The sequence below is a fragment of the Xyrauchen texanus genome, chromosome 4 (assembly GCF_025860055.1).
Source record: "Xyrauchen texanus isolate HMW12.3.18 chromosome 4, RBS_HiC_50CHRs, whole genome shotgun sequence".
Lineage (NCBI taxonomy): Eukaryota > Metazoa > Chordata > Actinopteri > Cypriniformes > Catostomidae > Xyrauchen > Xyrauchen texanus.
The window spans coordinates 38,895,849-38,913,907 of NC_068279.1; the positions used below are offsets into that span (position 1 = coordinate 38,895,849).

General features: G+C 37.0%; 1 protein-coding gene across 1 annotated transcript in view; it reads right to left on the reverse strand.

Moving 5' to 3' along the window:
- The window catches only part of LOC127636144 (potassium channel subfamily T member 1-like), a 115,092-nt gene that overhangs the window by 26,637 nt on the left and 70,396 nt on the right, over window positions 1–18,059 (reverse strand). Inside the window, exons 6-17 of the mRNA XM_052116566.1 lie at window positions 16,550–16,642; window positions 15,923–15,971; window positions 15,707–15,766; window positions 14,917–14,991; window positions 14,321–14,404; window positions 13,142–13,236; window positions 10,363–10,543; window positions 9,470–9,634; window positions 9,207–9,343; window positions 4,818–4,881; window positions 4,359–4,467; window positions 3,888–3,996 (exon numbers count right to left, since the gene is read on the reverse strand). Of these exons, the coding sequence (XP_051972526.1) occupies window positions 3,888–3,996; window positions 4,359–4,467; window positions 4,818–4,881; window positions 9,207–9,343; window positions 9,470–9,634; window positions 10,363–10,543; window positions 13,142–13,236; window positions 14,321–14,404; window positions 14,917–14,991; window positions 15,707–15,766; window positions 15,923–15,971; window positions 16,550–16,642 (1,221 nt within the window). The remainder of the gene's footprint in view (window positions 1–3,887; window positions 3,997–4,358; window positions 4,468–4,817; window positions 4,882–9,206; window positions 9,344–9,469; window positions 9,635–10,362; window positions 10,544–13,141; window positions 13,237–14,320; window positions 14,405–14,916; window positions 14,992–15,706; window positions 15,767–15,922; window positions 15,972–16,549; window positions 16,643–18,059) is intronic.

Consider the following 18,059-nt stretch of genomic DNA (forward strand, 5'->3'; position numbering starts at 1 on the left):
TGTTTTTATGGTTCTTTTATGTCATCTTTGAGCTTGACAGGAATGGACATGACTAACACACCGATACCCGATCCATCTAAAATCGTCAGTATCGGAGCCAATACCGATCCAGGTGCATCCCTAGTTGTTGGTTATCATAACAACTCACAATAAATATTGATATTAACGTAACAAAACTCGAACCATCGCTTCATGTCATCTACACACTCAGTCTACACCACTGTCTATATAAAAAAAAAGAAACGTTCATCTCGACTCTGCAAAGTATCGGCATGTTTTTTGACCATTTTTACAAATGTAATACCTTAAACATTACATTACTCGCTATGAATATACGCCGATGCAAGTGAAAATACTGGTGACCAGAAATTTAAAACAGTCGAATTGTGGAGCACTTCCGCATTCAGGAAAAAGCTGGATAGTCATTGTCTTGTTATCAGGTTCATCAGTCTTGTCTTCCCATTGGTTTATGTTTATTAGTCTTGTTATCCCCTTATTAGTTCAGTTCATCATTGTTCCTTATGTTATTAGTTTTGTCTTGTCATTGGATGCCTTATGTTGTTACCTTTTAATTTGAATTTAAGCCCTCATATTTGCCTTTGTCTCTTGTTGACTCCAGCAGTGGTGTTTTTGCTTCTAGTTCACGGTTTTGCTATGGTCATAGTCAAGTCGCGTTAAGTTCATGTTTATGTTTTGTTTTGCTACTTTCATGTTTTTGGATTTCTTTTTACATAATTAAACTGCACTTGGGAATCCCCACGTCATCGTCTCCTGTCTGTCCTGCTAAAATATTACAGAATACTTGACCCAATATGAACCCAGCAGTGAGGCTGTTCAAAGCCCTTGAGGACTTTGCAGTGGACTTTTGTGAGCTGTGTCAGCAAGTGGATTTTGGTGAGGTATTCCTCAAGGACTTATTTCATGCAGGTGTAAATGAGCCATTATACTCCTTGCTGCCCAGAGGTGGTATTCCTTTGACTCTCCCTATACAGACTATGCCCTCATACTGAGTGGTTTGTTATTTACTGTGGGAGTGGCTGATGACAAAATTGGTCCTCCTACAGTGACCACCTCATCTGAGTCCTCAGCCACCCTGACCTCATCTCTGAATCCACCATGTCTGAGTCCACTGCTATGAACATCACTCCCGCCATGATTCACGAGCCAGCACCCACACCTACCGCCTGCCACGGTCCACGAGCCAGTGCCCACACCTGCCACGGTCCACGAGCCAGCAACCACACCTGCCACGGTCCACTAGCCAGCACCCAAGCCTGCCACGGTCAACGAGACATGCCTGCCATGGTCAATGAGCCAACGCCTACACCTGCCAATGAGTCAGCGCCCATGCCTTCCACTGTCAACGAGACATGCCTGCCATGGTCAATGAGCCAACGCCTACCACGGTCAACGAACCAGCACCTCCACCTGCCACAGTCAAAGCCTCGTCCGTCCCTTAGCCAGCACCTGAAACGTTGTCAAGCCACTTTTTCTCGCCTGCCTCGTCCATAACAGAGCCAGTGCCTGGGGCCTCCGGGCCCTCTGCCCTGGTTGCCTGGTCTGCACTGGTCTCTGGGTCCTTCGCCAGCTCTGCCCTGGTCACCTGGTCCACCCTGGACCTTCGCCAGCTCGGCCCTGGTCCCCCGTAGTTTGCAGCTCCGCCCTAGTCCATCGTGGTTTGCAGCGCCCTCTTGTCTCCTGTTGTTCCTGTAATGTGTCTGTCATGTGATTTCCTGTTTCCTTGTCATGTCATTCAAGCCATGTTGTCTCGCCTGCCATGCCAAGCCATGTTGTCTCACCTGCCTCATCATCCCCAGCCGTCTTGACCACTGCATCCACGGTCATCTTGACCAATGCGTCATGTTTCTTGTGTTTTGTTTTCATTGGTTTATTGTCATTGTCTTGTTATCATGTTCATTAGTCTTGTCCTCTCATTGGTTTATGTTTATTAGTCATGTTATCCCCATATTACTTCAGTTCTGTCAATGGTCCTTATGTTATTAGTTTTGCCTTGAACGTTGTTTTTACTTTTAGTTCACGTTTTTGTTATGATCATAGATAAGTCCAGTTCATTTCATGTTTTTGTTTTGCAAATTTCATATTTTTGGATTTCTTTTTATGTAATGTAACTGCACTTGAGTTCTTCACGTCATCATCTCCTGTCAGTCCTGCTCAACGTTACAACAGTAGGACTGTCAATCGCTTAAAATTTGTAATCAATTTTAATACATTATATGCCGATTAATTACGGTAATTGAATTAATTGCAATTATTGGTATATATAATAATTTGGATATAAAGTCACTCAGATAACAATAATTAAATATGATTAAATAATTCTAAATTGTTACATTTGAATTACTATAATATAAATTATTATAATTCAGAATCTTATCATTGGCCTACAGTTCATAGCCATACATTTTGCAATTTAATTTGTCAATCTGTCTAAGATGATTTATTATAAGGGCCTTAAAGGATACTTCTATGTACACATGCATCAGAAAAATGCTTTTGGAGCGTCTAACTTCGCTGCATTGCATAATAAACACAGTGTATTTAGGTCACTGTGTCAAGTTAAACTTGAAACTTAGAAAAACATGTCTCAAGATCCCTGCATTCAAAATTGTGCCCTGTTTTGCAGTGTTTGAATGCAAGTTCTCATTTTGTGCTGTTGCTAGAGTCAAGCAAGAGCTTAGTTTATTGTCTGTACAGTTGCATATTGCCAATAAAGCTGGAATTTTGCTTACTGCTGAAAACAGGTGGTACTTCAAGCTTGTATTACTATCTGGGAACATGATTAATTGCTTTCATTTTTTTAAGCTTTATTTTTTAATATTATTAATCTCACAGAAATAATGTGTTAAATCAACAGCCCAACTGAATAGGAAACGCTTCTCCTATAACACTACAACATGGAAAACTACACATATGGTAATCTGCATTAAAAATATACAGATAATGGTTTTTTTCAGCTAAATACTAATCTTTAGAGCCTTTTATAATGCTACAAAAGAGATAAATAAGAATAACAGGGAAGTGAAACTTACATTAGTAAATTAGGATTATTGCAATGATGTGCAATAAACCACCAATTCATCCTGTTTTATATGGTTCAGTGAAACGGATGACATTGTGTTTGAAAGATGGAGGGCATCTTAACCTCGTGCAACTCTGCGTCCACATGTGTGGACATTGTATTTTGGCTTTACTATATGCAATGCATAATTTCAATGAATTAAAACTGTCTGAATACTGTTCACAACACTCGACACATTTAAGGGTTAAACTTATGGCGCACCGCATCGCGTGACACAACAGCATAACGTTGATATCCAGGAAGCGCTACGGTACTTCTGGCGCAGTGCCAATAAAAGTGCCGCTGGTAAGAAACCTCTAAGAAATTAGGACCGCGTTCCCTCAAAAGTTGAAAAAAATATTTTGGTTATTTTGAATATTTTTCAACATTAACACATCTGTGGGTCAGTTCACTTTATTTTATTATAAATGTTGTTATATTTTATGTTATCACTGTACAATACAGATCTATTCATTAACATTAGTAAACGCATTCTGTAGCTGTAATGTCTGTAACATCTCAAAAACACGAATAACAAAACATTCCTGGACACATAATAAACTATTTCATGAAAAATAATCTGAATTTCTATAGCTTGGTATTACTTCAAAACTGAGTCCTGCTGTCCACATATGTGGACATCAATTGTTAGGAGAAACTATTTGTTCTAATAACTATTTAATCTAATAATTTTTTTGATGGTTTATTAGGTGCTACTAGTTACAAATCAAAAAGGGAAATGGAAAATGCACACAGCAGTCACGCGTGGGTCTCAGGAGGTTAAAAGGCCTGTCAAGTCAGTACTCACTGGCCACGAGATGTGTGAACCAGGAGGGTGACCAGTGTAGAGGTGGCTGGACAAACACAGTTCAGGGCCAGCATGGCATACTTGAACTCCTCTTCACACACAACATGACCTAGCAAACAAAACATGCATACATATTTGTGATATGAAATAAATACAAGTCACAATCAATAATTATATTAACCTGTGGATGATGCTGCAAAAAACAAACCCACCTATCAATTGACACAAGCAACATGTAACATACTTAATCTAACCCTAAAAATGATTTTTGTTGGTGTATTCGATTAACTGATGTAGTTATGCTAAATAATAATTTTTAATTATCTAAATACATTTTATTGTGGCGTGCATATGTGTCATTGAATCTGTGGTGCTTAAACACTTTAAACCAGCTGAGGTCTGAGTTTTAATGTAAGTTGTAAAGGACAAATAAAGGTTTACTAACTGACGTGAAAAAGACCATAGACTCACCTGCAAATTTAACATGGAATTTGTTCTCGGGTTTGAGAATCTGGACATAAAGAGGACAGTTTGGGGCAAAGTCCTTCACAGCCCATGCTCTCAAAATAGTTTGATGATCCTATCAGAACAAAATACATCGAACTTGCAATGTGAAGACAAATTTATAACATTTCTTTATCTTTTAACTTTTTATTCACTTTTATTTATTATCTTGCCATTAATGGTAGATTAAGTTTAATAAATGTATACACGATCGTGACCTTTCAAATAATAATACTTTATGTAATAATTAGTAGCTAATTAAACTGTAATGACAATAAATAACAGTAATAACTACTAATAAATAACAATAATAAATAACTATAAATTAACAACAGCATGATATTATTAATCACATCTGATTTGGATCAGTTCAGAACAATATTACAGAACTATATTAAAAAATAAAAGCATGATGTCTGTATTTACAGCTGCAGTGCGGTCCACTTCATTTCTGCTGCTGAGGATGAAACACGCCTCTGCATCGTCCATCCTACAGACCAAACAACATAATTAATCAACTGCTTTACAACTCAAACAGGACACATCTCAATGCTTCTGCAAGCCTTTGAAGCTTTAAACCACTACCCATGATGTGAATTACTTCTGGAAGATGGCACATGACCAGTATGTTCTATATGTATGTGGTAGCAGGTAATTATTGTCATAATTATTGACACAGTCAGTCATAAGGGTCAATTTCACTGTATTCCAGCCTGAGATCCAGCAGATAAGTGCAACCACATTAGCATACCCATAACAGCAATGTTCATTAAAGCTATTGCCTCTCCAACTGGAACACAAGTCACCTGAATGTTATAGCAAACCAAACAAAGTTACCATTCATTGTTTTCTACGTTTTATAAAGGAATGCTCTGGGTTTCAATACAAGTGTAATCTGTGTATTGAATCTATGAATCTACATAAATACTGTTTATTACCACAGAAAATGATTTCAATTCGTCAATCAGTTTGTAAAGACAAGCAAAACATTTCTATACAGTAATGCACTTACAATGTCAATGGGGCAAGGCACTGTACCAGGATAAACTTTAAAATACACAGTGTTTGGAAAATACAGCAACAAGACTTCAACATTATACTGTACATGTTATCATGAGACTAGTGTAATACAATTGCTTAATATCCTTGTCTGTGTAAAGTTGTCTCTCTAATTTTTCAGCTCATGTTATGACCATGTAAAGCAGGTAAACCCAGCAACTTTCGAAAAATATTCTTAAGCATACCAGAAGGGGACTGTTTACATTTAGAATAACATTGGTAATGCTTAAGCAGAAGTTCATCCACCTAGAGGAGTTGTCCCACTGCTAAAAGGACAACTCAAACTTTACAGCTCAAATAACACACTTTTCTGTATGTAAGAATTGATATAAGTGATTCACATTTCTACTTTTAAACCATCTGGAATAACTTTTCCCATAGACTTCCATTGATAGTGTATTACTGTAAACAACAAATCAACATCATGCCACAGATTCTTTCAATAGAGCTTCACTTGTTTTAAACCTAGAACTTCACTTTTTCCACAGCTTGTTATGTTACAGCCTTATTCCAAAATTGATTACATTCATTATTTTCCTCAAAATTCTACAAACAATACCCCATAATGACAACGTGAAAGAAGTTTGTTTGAAATCTAATTTATTAAAAATAAAAAATGAAAAAAATTAAAATAAATCACATGTACATAAATATTCACAGCCTTTGCTCAATACTTTTTTGAAGCACCTTTGGCACCAATTACAGCCTCAAGTCTTTTTGTGTATGATGCTACAAGCTTGGCACACCTATTTTTGGGCAGTTTCTCCCATTCTTCTTTACAGAACCTTTCAAGCTCCATCAGGTTGATCAACATGTTTTTACATTTGATATGTAAATTGTGTTGTGTAAATATGTTGTTTATTGTAATTGGTATATGTCTCGTCACTGTCATGACTGCTATGTTGCTCGGAACTGCACACAAGACTTTCACCCACTGTTGCACTTGTGTACATGTTAGTGTGACAATAAAGTGATTTGATTTGAGGTTGGATGGGGAGCGTTGGTGCACAGCCATTTTCAGATCTCTCCAGATATGTTCAATCGGCCACTCAAGGACATTCATAGAGTTGTCCCGTAGCCACTCCTTTGTTATCTTGGCTGTGTGCTTAGGGTAATTTTACTGTTGGAAGAGGAACCTTCGCCCCAGTCTGAGGTCCAGAGTGCTCTGGAGAAGGTTTTCATCAAGGATGTCTCTGTATATTGCTGCATTTATCTTTCCCTTGATCCTGACTAGTCTCTTAGTTTCTGCCACTGAAAAACATCCCCACAGCATGATACTGCCACCACCATGTTTCACTGTAGGGATGGTATTGACCAGGTGATGAGGTTTCCTCCAGACATGACGCTTGCCATTCAGGCCAATCTTTGTTTCATCAGACCAGAGAATTTTGTTTCTCTGAGAATCCTTCAGGCGCCTTTTGGCAAACTCCAGGCGGGCTGTCATGTGCCTTTTACTGAGGAGTGGCTCCCGTCTTGCCACTCTACCATACAGGCCTGATTGGTGGAGTGCTGCAGAGATGGTTGTTCTTCTGGAAGATTCTCCTCTCTCCACAGAGAAATGCTGGAGCTCTGTCAGAGTGACCATCAGGTTCTTGGTCACCTCCCTGACTAAGGCCCTTCTCCCCCAATCACTCAATTTTGCCAGGCGGCCAGTTCTAATAAGAGTCCTGGTGGTTCCAAAATTCTTCCATTTATGGATGATGGAGGCCACTGTGCTCATTGGGACCTTCAATGCTGCAGACATTTTTCTGTACACTTCCCCAGATCTGTGCCTGGATACAATCCTGTCTCGGAGTTCTACGGAGGCTTGCTTTGTGCTCTGACATGCACTGTGGGACCTTATATGGACAGATAAGGTGCCTTTCCAAATCATGTCCAATCAACTGAATTTACCACAGATGGACTCCAATCAAGTTGTAGAAACATCTCAAGGATGATCAGTGGAAACAGGATGCACCTGAGCTCAATTATGAGTGTCATGGCAAAGGCTGTGAATACTTATGTATATATATATAGTAAATAATTTTGAGGAAAATAATGAATTTAATCAATTTTGGAATAAGGCTGTAACATAACAAAATATGGAAAAAGTGAAGCTCTGTGAAAACTTTCCGGATGCACTGTATACTGTGAGGGATATGTGTGGGTGTAAAAATTAAAGCACTGACTGATCTTAATTCTTTCAGTAATATGTTGCACCAATGAACACTTCTAAAAATGTGACAGGACTTCTGGAAGCCTCAAAATACTTTTTGTTTTCAGTACAACTTTTAACAACAAATATAATTCCCTTATAAATTAATTTAATTACCAGTTAGAATATGAACTAGGTACTGTATATTGAGATATATTTGCTGCATTTATGGGGGAAAATAGGGGAATGGGGGAATTTAGTAAGATTTTAAATTAAGTGACATCGCAAAAGGAAGCACATAGGCCTCTGTTATCCTTCAAATTCAGGGCTACTTTAATAAGAAACAGATGGGGCCAAGACTAGGCGTCAGGTTTGGCGCTGGTCGTGGAGCTTGCTTGTTAACGCTTCAAATTGTCACACAGACTGTTTTGATTGTTTGGGAGCCAGTCCAGAATTTCCATTTGAAAATAGTTATTTAAAGTCAGTGTTTGCATTTTAAGGCATCAAAATGCCACACTGCTGTATATCATTAAGAAATGACATCAGGTTTCAAAAGTGATCGTGAATCAAGTTTACTAACAGCAGGTCCACTTTCACTCTTACACTATGAAAAGAAGGACACAGAAGTGGCAAAGAGGATAATACGAATATGATAATTTAATCAGCTAAACTGCATAGCCTGCCATCAAGCCAATCCACTAATGTGTTGTGCACTTTACAGTGAGACAAACATTGACTTCAGTCTAGCACAACTGTTGTTTCTAAGTGCAGTTCTTGCCAGTTTTAATTGTTGGGCAGTGGGTTATTAGTGATTCCTGTAAAGCTGTCGGCTGTTTTGCTTAATATAAACAGTTAAAGAACTACAGTCAAACAACTTATGTTATTTTGTCCTTTAAGGTGATGTGTATATATTTCTTCAATATTAAAATACTTTTTGTATGCAGAGACTTATGTAATAATAAGTAATATTATAATTTATGAACTACAGTAGAAATGCATTCGTAGATTCCCCTGGAAAGTGTGTGGCTCTGTAGCTGTCAAAACACTGCTCTGTTTGTTTGAGCATCCTGATGTACCCGACAAAGGCTCAACTAATGCTGTAAATTTGGAGGCAGGACAATCTGCTTGTTCAACTAATTGAAGATAAGGAGAGTGGTGGGGAAAACTGCTTAAAAACTGTAATTCTTTTTGCAATCCCATTTGGTGACACTAGACATTACACACTTCAGCTTTCAATTTTTTCACAAGTGTAACTTAATATACAGCTCTTGCAGACAGGCTAAATAACAAATGAGAAGGCCCCTGGAACTATTAATCTCATTCAAAGGTCAATTCTCAAACAATCTCAATCATCTACAGATTACATTCATGCATTTAAAATGGTTTAGATGAAGTGTTTAAAAGAGGCTTCATAAAATACCTTGCAGCTGATAAATTTGCAGATACATTGCCTGATCTCCCTATCACCCTAATGGCTCTCTCATAGACTGATGACTCCAACCAGCGCAAAGTCAGCTTCTCAACTCAATGGAATTTAAGCTGTTTAGTTTCTAAGATCAATTATCTTCTAAGGTAATTAATAATAAATCATAAATCATCCACATAAAATCAAGAGACATTACTTGGCCCTCATCAGGTCTTGGTCCTTCAATGCAGAGCCCTGGAGGTAGATCACCCTTTGAGACCACAGAGGGATCTGCAGTATACGCCGCACCTGAATGTCCATCTCCGTGGGACAGAGTATTACCACATAATAATCCTACAGGACATTTGAGAAATTATGATACGACCATCACATTCAGATCTATGTTACAATAAATATGCTTAGATTATTGGAATACATAGACCAGTAATCTCATCAGATATAAATGCAATTATGCAGTACCTGTAGTCTTGGGTGGGCATAAAACTCATTGAGAAAGTCCATGAGCAGGTCTATTTTGAGAGAAGTGACACAGAGAACCACATGTTTCTCTGTCTGAGCACGGTGTCTGCTGTAATTTCCACCTGACTTCTGTCTCTCCATCCAAAGGTATGCCAACTCCTCAAACTGGATGTTGAGATGACAGACAGAGAGTAAGTGGGTGCAACAGGGGGAAATTGTCATTTTTTCCTTTCTCCCACAATACTTATTAACACAAAACACAATTTTTAACCAGTTCAGTCATGACAACTCTCTGAAAGATTAAGCATGTTAATGTAGGTATGAAACATTGATAGGATATTGGTCTTGGCAGCCTAGATCTGCTACGCTGCTGCTGCTGCTGCTGCAGAGCCAGTACAGAGACTTGCAACTGCTAGAAACTAAACAGACATGTGTGTTATTTAATCTATTGACCTAAGATCGTGATATATGCCAGCCAGATTTGGCTAAGGCTTACCTGGTTAAAGACTCACTTCTATGTGTTATGGCTAAAAGCAGACCTTAACGAGCAAGCTGGTTGAAGAAAAGCCCCAGGAACCACCTGAGCAAATATAATTTTCTGAAAAATCTCTTGCAGCATACTGCAGTGAAACCGGCTTATCTGCAAAACTGAGCAATTTAAATGTTACACAAAGATAAAAATGCAATTTGATTAGCTACCCGATTACATGTCAAAGGACCAATCAGCTTACACCACATAGAGTTGCATGGCTGAACTTGGATGATTTCCAATCATTCCTGGTTTAATCATCTGAAAATTAAATGTGAAAATAAAAGTGTTTAACAAGATTGGATCTACATATATTGAAGCTACTGATTGTGCTCTTTGTTTGTCTGACTGTGTTAATTGACACCTGTAATGGCAGCACCACCAGTGCCACACAGATCATGATGACCACAAGTAGCTGAGAAGGCCAAATTCTGGGTGTGACGTCTCCATATCCAACAGTCGAGAATGTCACGATGCAGAAATACAAAGAGTCAAACAGGGAGAGACTCTTCCCTGCCCGCTCGAGGTGCTGAATTCCACAAGCCCTAAGGAGAATTACAAAAGAACCTCAGGAAACTATTTTGGAAATTTACAGTATTTTAGCATCATGATATCTTTTGTTGTTCCATTGATTTTATTTTTAAGGTTCTTTCCAAAAATAGTTCAACAGGAGTCCCATTATTTTTTGAAAGACACAAAACTCCTGTTCTCGGAGAAAGAAGTAGACTGTGTTAATTTATAATTTATTATGTATAAAATGTTTATTAAAAGTATCTAGTTTTAAACTTATTTAGTGTTTTTACTGCTTGTTTAAAATGGTAATTCCATTTAATTTATAAATATGATTCATTATTAACTTATTTTAATAACCAAAAATTAAACATTCCTTAAAAGGATAACATACATCAAGTGACATCATTTGGACCATTTATACAGCATTGCAGGAAGACAAGTACTCTCTTTCCATTTTCTCTGTTTCCACACCAATTTTAGAGTTGACTACATTCAGTCAAGCTCAACCATTAACCATTTTACATAAGTTATTGTAAGAAAAATGATCAAACAAATATACAGTAGCCCCCAAAAAGTATTTGGATGCCTAAACTGAACTTAAAAATTCATGAATTCCTTTGCATTTGAGAACAAATCATAAAACCAATTTGCATTGATTGTAAAGAACGATAACATAAGCACACTTTTCAAGCAGAACTTTTAACAAAAACCAAGCTTGTTAAGTTTTAAATGATAAAATAAAACATACCTATATATGGTTTATTTTTGACACTTTATAATAGCTTTATTAAAGATTACAATTCAAGTATTTTAGATTTAGCAATCCTTTCGTTCAGAGAAATTCTTGGCAACATCTTGGCATACCTGCATTTGTACAACTCGAGTCTGAAAGAATATAAAGACATCTTTATGGGTCTAAACCAGTGTTTCCCAACCTTTTTTCTGCCACGGCACACTTTTTACGAGCACTATCCCACATAATCATCGTTGAAATCTGTTTTAGTAGCGTGTTTACTCGTAATGTTTAAAATTCGGCTATGCAAAACATGCAAGTAACATGTACACTGTATAATGAGGTCACAGGTGACAAGAGCACTATTTGGGTAATGAAAAAATAACACATTTGCATCTTTTACAATGTGTAAATTTGTTCTTGCAAATTAATTCTTGCAACGCAATTTTTTATTTTATTAATGTATTTATTTACTGTATTTTCCGGAAATAAAGTTTACTATAAGTCGCACCAGGTCAAAATAGTGTTGAGATAAAAAAAAACATAAGTTGCATCTCTGTATAAGTCGCTCGGACAGAGGTTGGATCCTGCAGGCACTAGGACCTGGGAGGAGCCGCCAGACTTCCCTTTAGCGGTTCATATGTCAAACATGCTCTGTGAAGATTACAGTACCTCAGAATCTACACATTGTATCATCACTCTGAAACTTCAGACTTTAAAGACCTAAATTAAAAATACTCCTAGGAGAAGGAGACAGGGCACATCTTGCTGCCCAATATGTATCAACATGCCACATCTTGAGGGCCAGTGAAAGATCTGGACAAACACACACACACACACACACACACACACACACACAATGTGATGTGGTGAAATAATAATAGTAATTTTTATATTATTGTTACTTATATATTCCTAATAATTATATTATATACTGTCCAAGTATTGGACAATATGTATTTTGCTTTTATTTAATGTATTCTATATGATGCTTTGGCAACATTGTTTTTGAAACTTTCAAGCCAATAAAGCCCACTGAATTTAATTGAATTGAGAGAGAGAGAGAGAGAGAGAGAGAGAGAGAGAGAGACACCGGGCAATGGCACTGGACCCCTCAGCCGTCCCTTTCAGTTGCCGGTTGATGCAGTGCCCCCGCGCCACCAGATTGAGCACTCCCTCGGCATCGAGATCCTCAGTCAGCGTTGAGGACTGGCATGTCTTCTTCCAGTCCTGTGTTTCAGCACCAATGTGGCAAATCAGGTTCTCAATGTGGAAAGGAGGAAGTGGGGACCGGGTGAACAATCCATGTCAGACATTTAATTAACACTTTTCAGTGTATAACAAAACAAAAACACGCACTGCTTTCAGCCAGCTACGTATAAACATAAAGACACACACACAGACAGGCCTCGTGCATCTCTCTCTGTCTTCAACTGCAGCTTCCTATCTCTCTCCTGGCTGATTGCGATCATTCTCCCCCAGCCGTCCCTCATCACATTTACATATTTAAATCATTTAAATAAATGATGACAAAAAATTTCTTTAAAGTTCTTATATTATAAAGATTATATATAAAGTATAAAATAAATCTATTTATGATGATTTTTATGTTTGTTTTAATGTATCACGTGCTATAGTTTAACAGTGATGTATCATGATTTATCACAGAACAATGTGCGATTAATAGTTTAAAACTTTTAATCGATTCGCAGCCCTAATTATTATTTCATGTGTACTGCTAGTAATAATAAAAAATACAAATCAGGGTTTAGATCGTATTCATACATGTCCCTATTTTAGTGAAAAGGTATCAAATATTAATAAAGACTGACAGTTGGATTTACTGTATTAAATACAGGCCGGTAAAACCCAGATATGAGGAGATTAAAGGACTTACCCAGTGAAGACCAGACAGAGCAAAGTACAGATCAGAATGAGGACCTGGTTGAACATGGCAGAGTGTGTGCGCTGAATGGCACGATGGAGATCATTCTAGAAGGGAACAGAGATAAGTGAGAGATATAGATCTTTTTTTTTTTTTGTACATGTTAATTCAATTTTAACATGATCAATGTACAATGTGCCTTTCTGAGGGAAATAGAAATACAGTATTTTAACAGGAAATCTTCAAAATATTGTGTGACAGAAACAACTCCAAAGCAAGAGATATAGATGTCTGTGAATATGAAAAGACAAGTTTAATGCAACGTGGGGTAACTGTTAAAAGGCCATTTCTGAACAAAAGATTGTCCATGTAATTGCCTGCTATAAAGAGAACTTAATAACCTTCATTATCTTCAATTAATTCTAAACTGAAGATCTAGTACTCTGCACTTAAATAACGAACTAATTTATTATTCTAACCATATGGTTAAATATGTGATTACTCTTCAATAATTGTACTGTCCAGCTGCATGTGAGATACATATTAACTAGAGTGCTGTGCCCAAGGGATAAGTCTTCACTTTAATTTTCTTTCAACTGTTTCAAAATAATTATATGTGTAAGCATTGAGGTCACCTACTGTATATGCTAGTGTACTCCTAGACCCTGTTTACAGCTGATCTGATCACATATGGTCATCGCTAAATACAGTTCTAAAAGGGTCTAAAACGTTTTGTGATGGGATCACAAAAACAGCATACGAATTTGGTCAAAAACGCAACTGACCGCATCACATTTGAGGTAAACTCTTAATAAGTCATGTATGTGTTCTGGAAGCATCAAAGCACTTTCCCTCACCTGTCAATGAACAGCTTTGCTAAAACAACAGTTTAAACTTTGCCGGTTACCGATTGGAAAATTTGAAAAAGCTGATACAAACAAATGCGACAACTTCACAAATCTTGTCTGATATCAACATGCAGAGACACAAATGAGAAGCACACTCTCATTTTCTGCTCATTGTTGAGTCATTCTCATTTGTGTTAAATGCACAATGAAGTAAATAAAATGTACAGCTCCCCAAAAATGTGCTTTCATCAAACAACACTCATGTTATTCGCATATATATATTCAACACAGACTATTTATCATTAGCTAAATAAATCTAGAATGCATTGCACTGTCTACTTACAATCATGTTCTCAAGTGCTGATTTTGCAAGCCAACAGTTTAGGAACACAGGAACAAATATGTTCCTCAGTGGAGGCCAGAATATCTGTAAAGAAACACTGTGTTTAGACTGGATGATTGTATTTACTGTACTGTATATTATAAATCAGCTCTGTGAAACTGTTAACCTTTTGGAGAAACATGTTTTCTTCATATAAGCAACAAGGGTAAAAAATAATCTAGTACAAAACACTAAAATCCCCTAGTAAAAAGTAATGGCAGCATTTATAAACACGTGCAATAGAAAAATTATTGTCTAGCTTTGTGCACCACCTCCATATCTTTTGCATTTGTGAAGCCATTGACAAAATGAATTAAACCCCCTCTAATTTGTTCCCACGTAAACTGATTGCTGATTGAAAAGTTGCTATTTGTTGCTAGACTAATTGTTACTAAATAATTCCATCTCACAATCGGCTTTCACATGTCAGTGGCCACTCAAATAATTACTATCAATTGCAACAATTACTATCAATGATGAATAATGAACAACTGCTGTGTGGTGTCAGCAAATGCATATGTGCTTCTGTTATATATAATGATATAATGATCACTTACTGTAATAATGAATGGCACTGTATTGATCATCTCAATGATGAAGGAGATTTGGAAAATCTGCTCCCAAATGTTCCCCTAAACCAAAAAATCAAACCAAAAAATAAATAAACAAAAATAAACACAACCCCCCCCCTCCCCATTAATGTAAGAACAATAAAGATTCTCAGGCTGTGTCATATTCACTTATGCAAGATTAGATTTTGTGCATCCCAAATGTATATTGTATATTGTATTGTATACTGTACATTTAAAAAGAAAAAAGTATGCCAAAGGTGCCCACCAAGATGGCACAATATTTCAAGTGGATTTTGGAAGTGTGCATCTGTGCATGCTTTTTCGAAAGAGGTGTTTGCTCTTATTTAACTTTTTCTGTAAAAAAGCAGTTTTTAAATGTATGAACCTAAAGTAAAAATATTATTAAGGTATTGAATTTAAGTAGATTCTCATGCTTCAATGCAAGCACAAAAAGAATATGAAAGGGGATTCTATGGTCTCTAGTCACAATTTTATGGCTTAGTAGTACGTGCCAATACTGGCGTACTTGTGTTACTATTCACTCAAAAGTATGTTCTTTACCATCACCAGCAAAATACATTTTCAAATTGGGCAGCTGCCTTTGATTACAATAAAATTCAACAACTTGTATCTCCAAAAGACAGAAAATATAAGGTTATTTTCTAGGTGATAATAATGCAAAGGTACACCCTCAAACAACTGAAATGGACAAATTTAATTTGGATCAATGGTTAGAATGCTCACAAGGGCAGACTAATAATGACAATAATCTTACCTTGTAGCTAAGATACACCAGGAGCATTGCTTGCAAGAAGCTAATTAAGGCCACTGTCACCTGCAGTGCAGGGAAATACAGTACACATGATCATAACCTGACTGATTAATAGCAGTATAATTCAATTTCATGAAATATGTTAAAATCCTCTCTGAGTCAGAGTGAGAAGCTTAATTTGTAGCCATTAAGAAACATGAACAGTGATCGCTTATGTACCTGTATCGCCCATACAGGAACTCTCCTATTCACCCAGAATATTAACTCCCTTCAAAAAACACAGCACAAGAAACACACGAAAATACATGAAATACATGAAAATAAAACCAAGTTAAAGACAAATTTAATCTGAAATCAAAATGTAAGTTTTGTGGCTTGTTGTCTCTTAGCTTTGTGGTTATCTAATGTGTAAACAAATTTGAGCAAATAAACAAATTTTTAGTCTTTCTGTTCCAGGAAAACATTTATATTGATGACATCATCTTGCACTCAGAGGCATACACAAATCTTTGTCCAGTCAAATGGTCTCTAGAATGAAAATACCCCTCCTCCTAAAATCACCTTCTTCTGAAAAGTAGCAAATCATGGTCCCTGGCTGTTAAATCAAGGCTATTGGTTTTTTAAAAAAGGGAAAGCTCTATGATAAGTCCCACCCCAAACCTCCTATTTCAATAGGAAATACAGTAAACAGGAATAAAAAAGACCCTCATTTCATGGTGTCTTTAAAACAATATTCAAGATCAAACATTTATTGAGTGAACACTAATGCATTAAGTTAGATCTGTGATCGGTCAGTATCAAAGTTCAACTGGTAACTCAGAGAGGTTAAATCTCCTTGCGTCTCACCAGTTTATTTGTGTGGGATCTGCAGTCAGGTTTGTTGTGTAGTTGGCACAGGATTTGCTGCAAAGGGCATCTGTGACGTTTGTGCAGTGTTTCCTATAATCATAAAAACAGGCAGTTAGTACATAACAGTAATAAAAGAGAAAGGCATGAGGGTTGAAATGCTGAAAAAACATGCCTGCTGGCTCTGACATAAACGACAGCATGAGATAGCTTATATCTTTTGATTACTGCTAGTAGGGCAGCATCTCCTCTCCCAGCACGCTTCCACACCAGCACACATTGCTCTTTCTCGGTCTCGCTGTCACACACACACACACATGTTGTGTTTCCATGTTTTATGGGGACTTTCCATAGACATAATGGTTTTTATACTGTACAAACTTTATATTCTATCCCCTAAACCTAACCCTACCCCTAAACCTAACCCTCACAGAAAACTTTCTGCATTTTTACATTTTCAAAAAACATAATTTAGTATGATTTATAAGCTGTTTTCCTCATGCGGACCGACAAAATGTCCCCACAAGGTCAACAATTTCGGGTTTTACTATCCTTATGGGGACATTTGGTCCCCACAAAGTGATAAATACACGCTCACACACACACACACACACACACACACACACACACACACACACACACACACACACACACACACACACACGTTGTGTTTCCATGTTTTATGGGGACTTTCCATAGACATAATGGTTTTTATACTGTACAAACTTTATATTCTATCCCCTAAACCTAACCCTACCCCTAAACCTAACCCTCACAGAAAATATTCTGCATTTTTACATTTTCAAAAAACATAATTTAGTATGATTTATAAGCTGTTTTCCTCATGGGGACCGACAAAATGTCCCCACAAGGGCAAACATTTCGGGATTTACTATCCTTATGGGGACATTTGGTACCCACAAAGTGATAAATACATGCTCACTCACACACACACACACACACACACACACACACACACACACACACACACACACACACACACACACACACACACACACACACAATGCTCCAATGTCCCTGAATGTTTTTTGGCTGTTTGAGAGCAACTCTAATGGACACTTCACACTCTTCTTAGACTGTTTCCTTAAGTGTCACCTTAGACTGTCTGGGTTCATCCAAAGAGCCACTCTCAAGCAATTTTAGATATACTCAAAGAGTTGCAGTAATGTGTTTTTTCTGGTTAACAGCTGTGATCGTTAATGAAAACAATCATTGTGTGACTTGAACTTTAAATTATTTCACACAGATTGAAGAGCAGTAATAACTAAAATGGGTTCTCATTTTTTTAATTTGTGACTTGTTACAATGTAGTTTTGGTGGCATTACCCAAGTGAAAATACCCTTTGAATACGAAAAATAGTGGATACTTTTTTTTTGTTAAATAAAAAAACATTTTAAATAGCAAAAAGTACAAACTAGCCAAAAACTAAAAGCGCACTACAATTTGAATAAAAAATAAAACAATTCTTAAAAACAATTCTGACTGAGA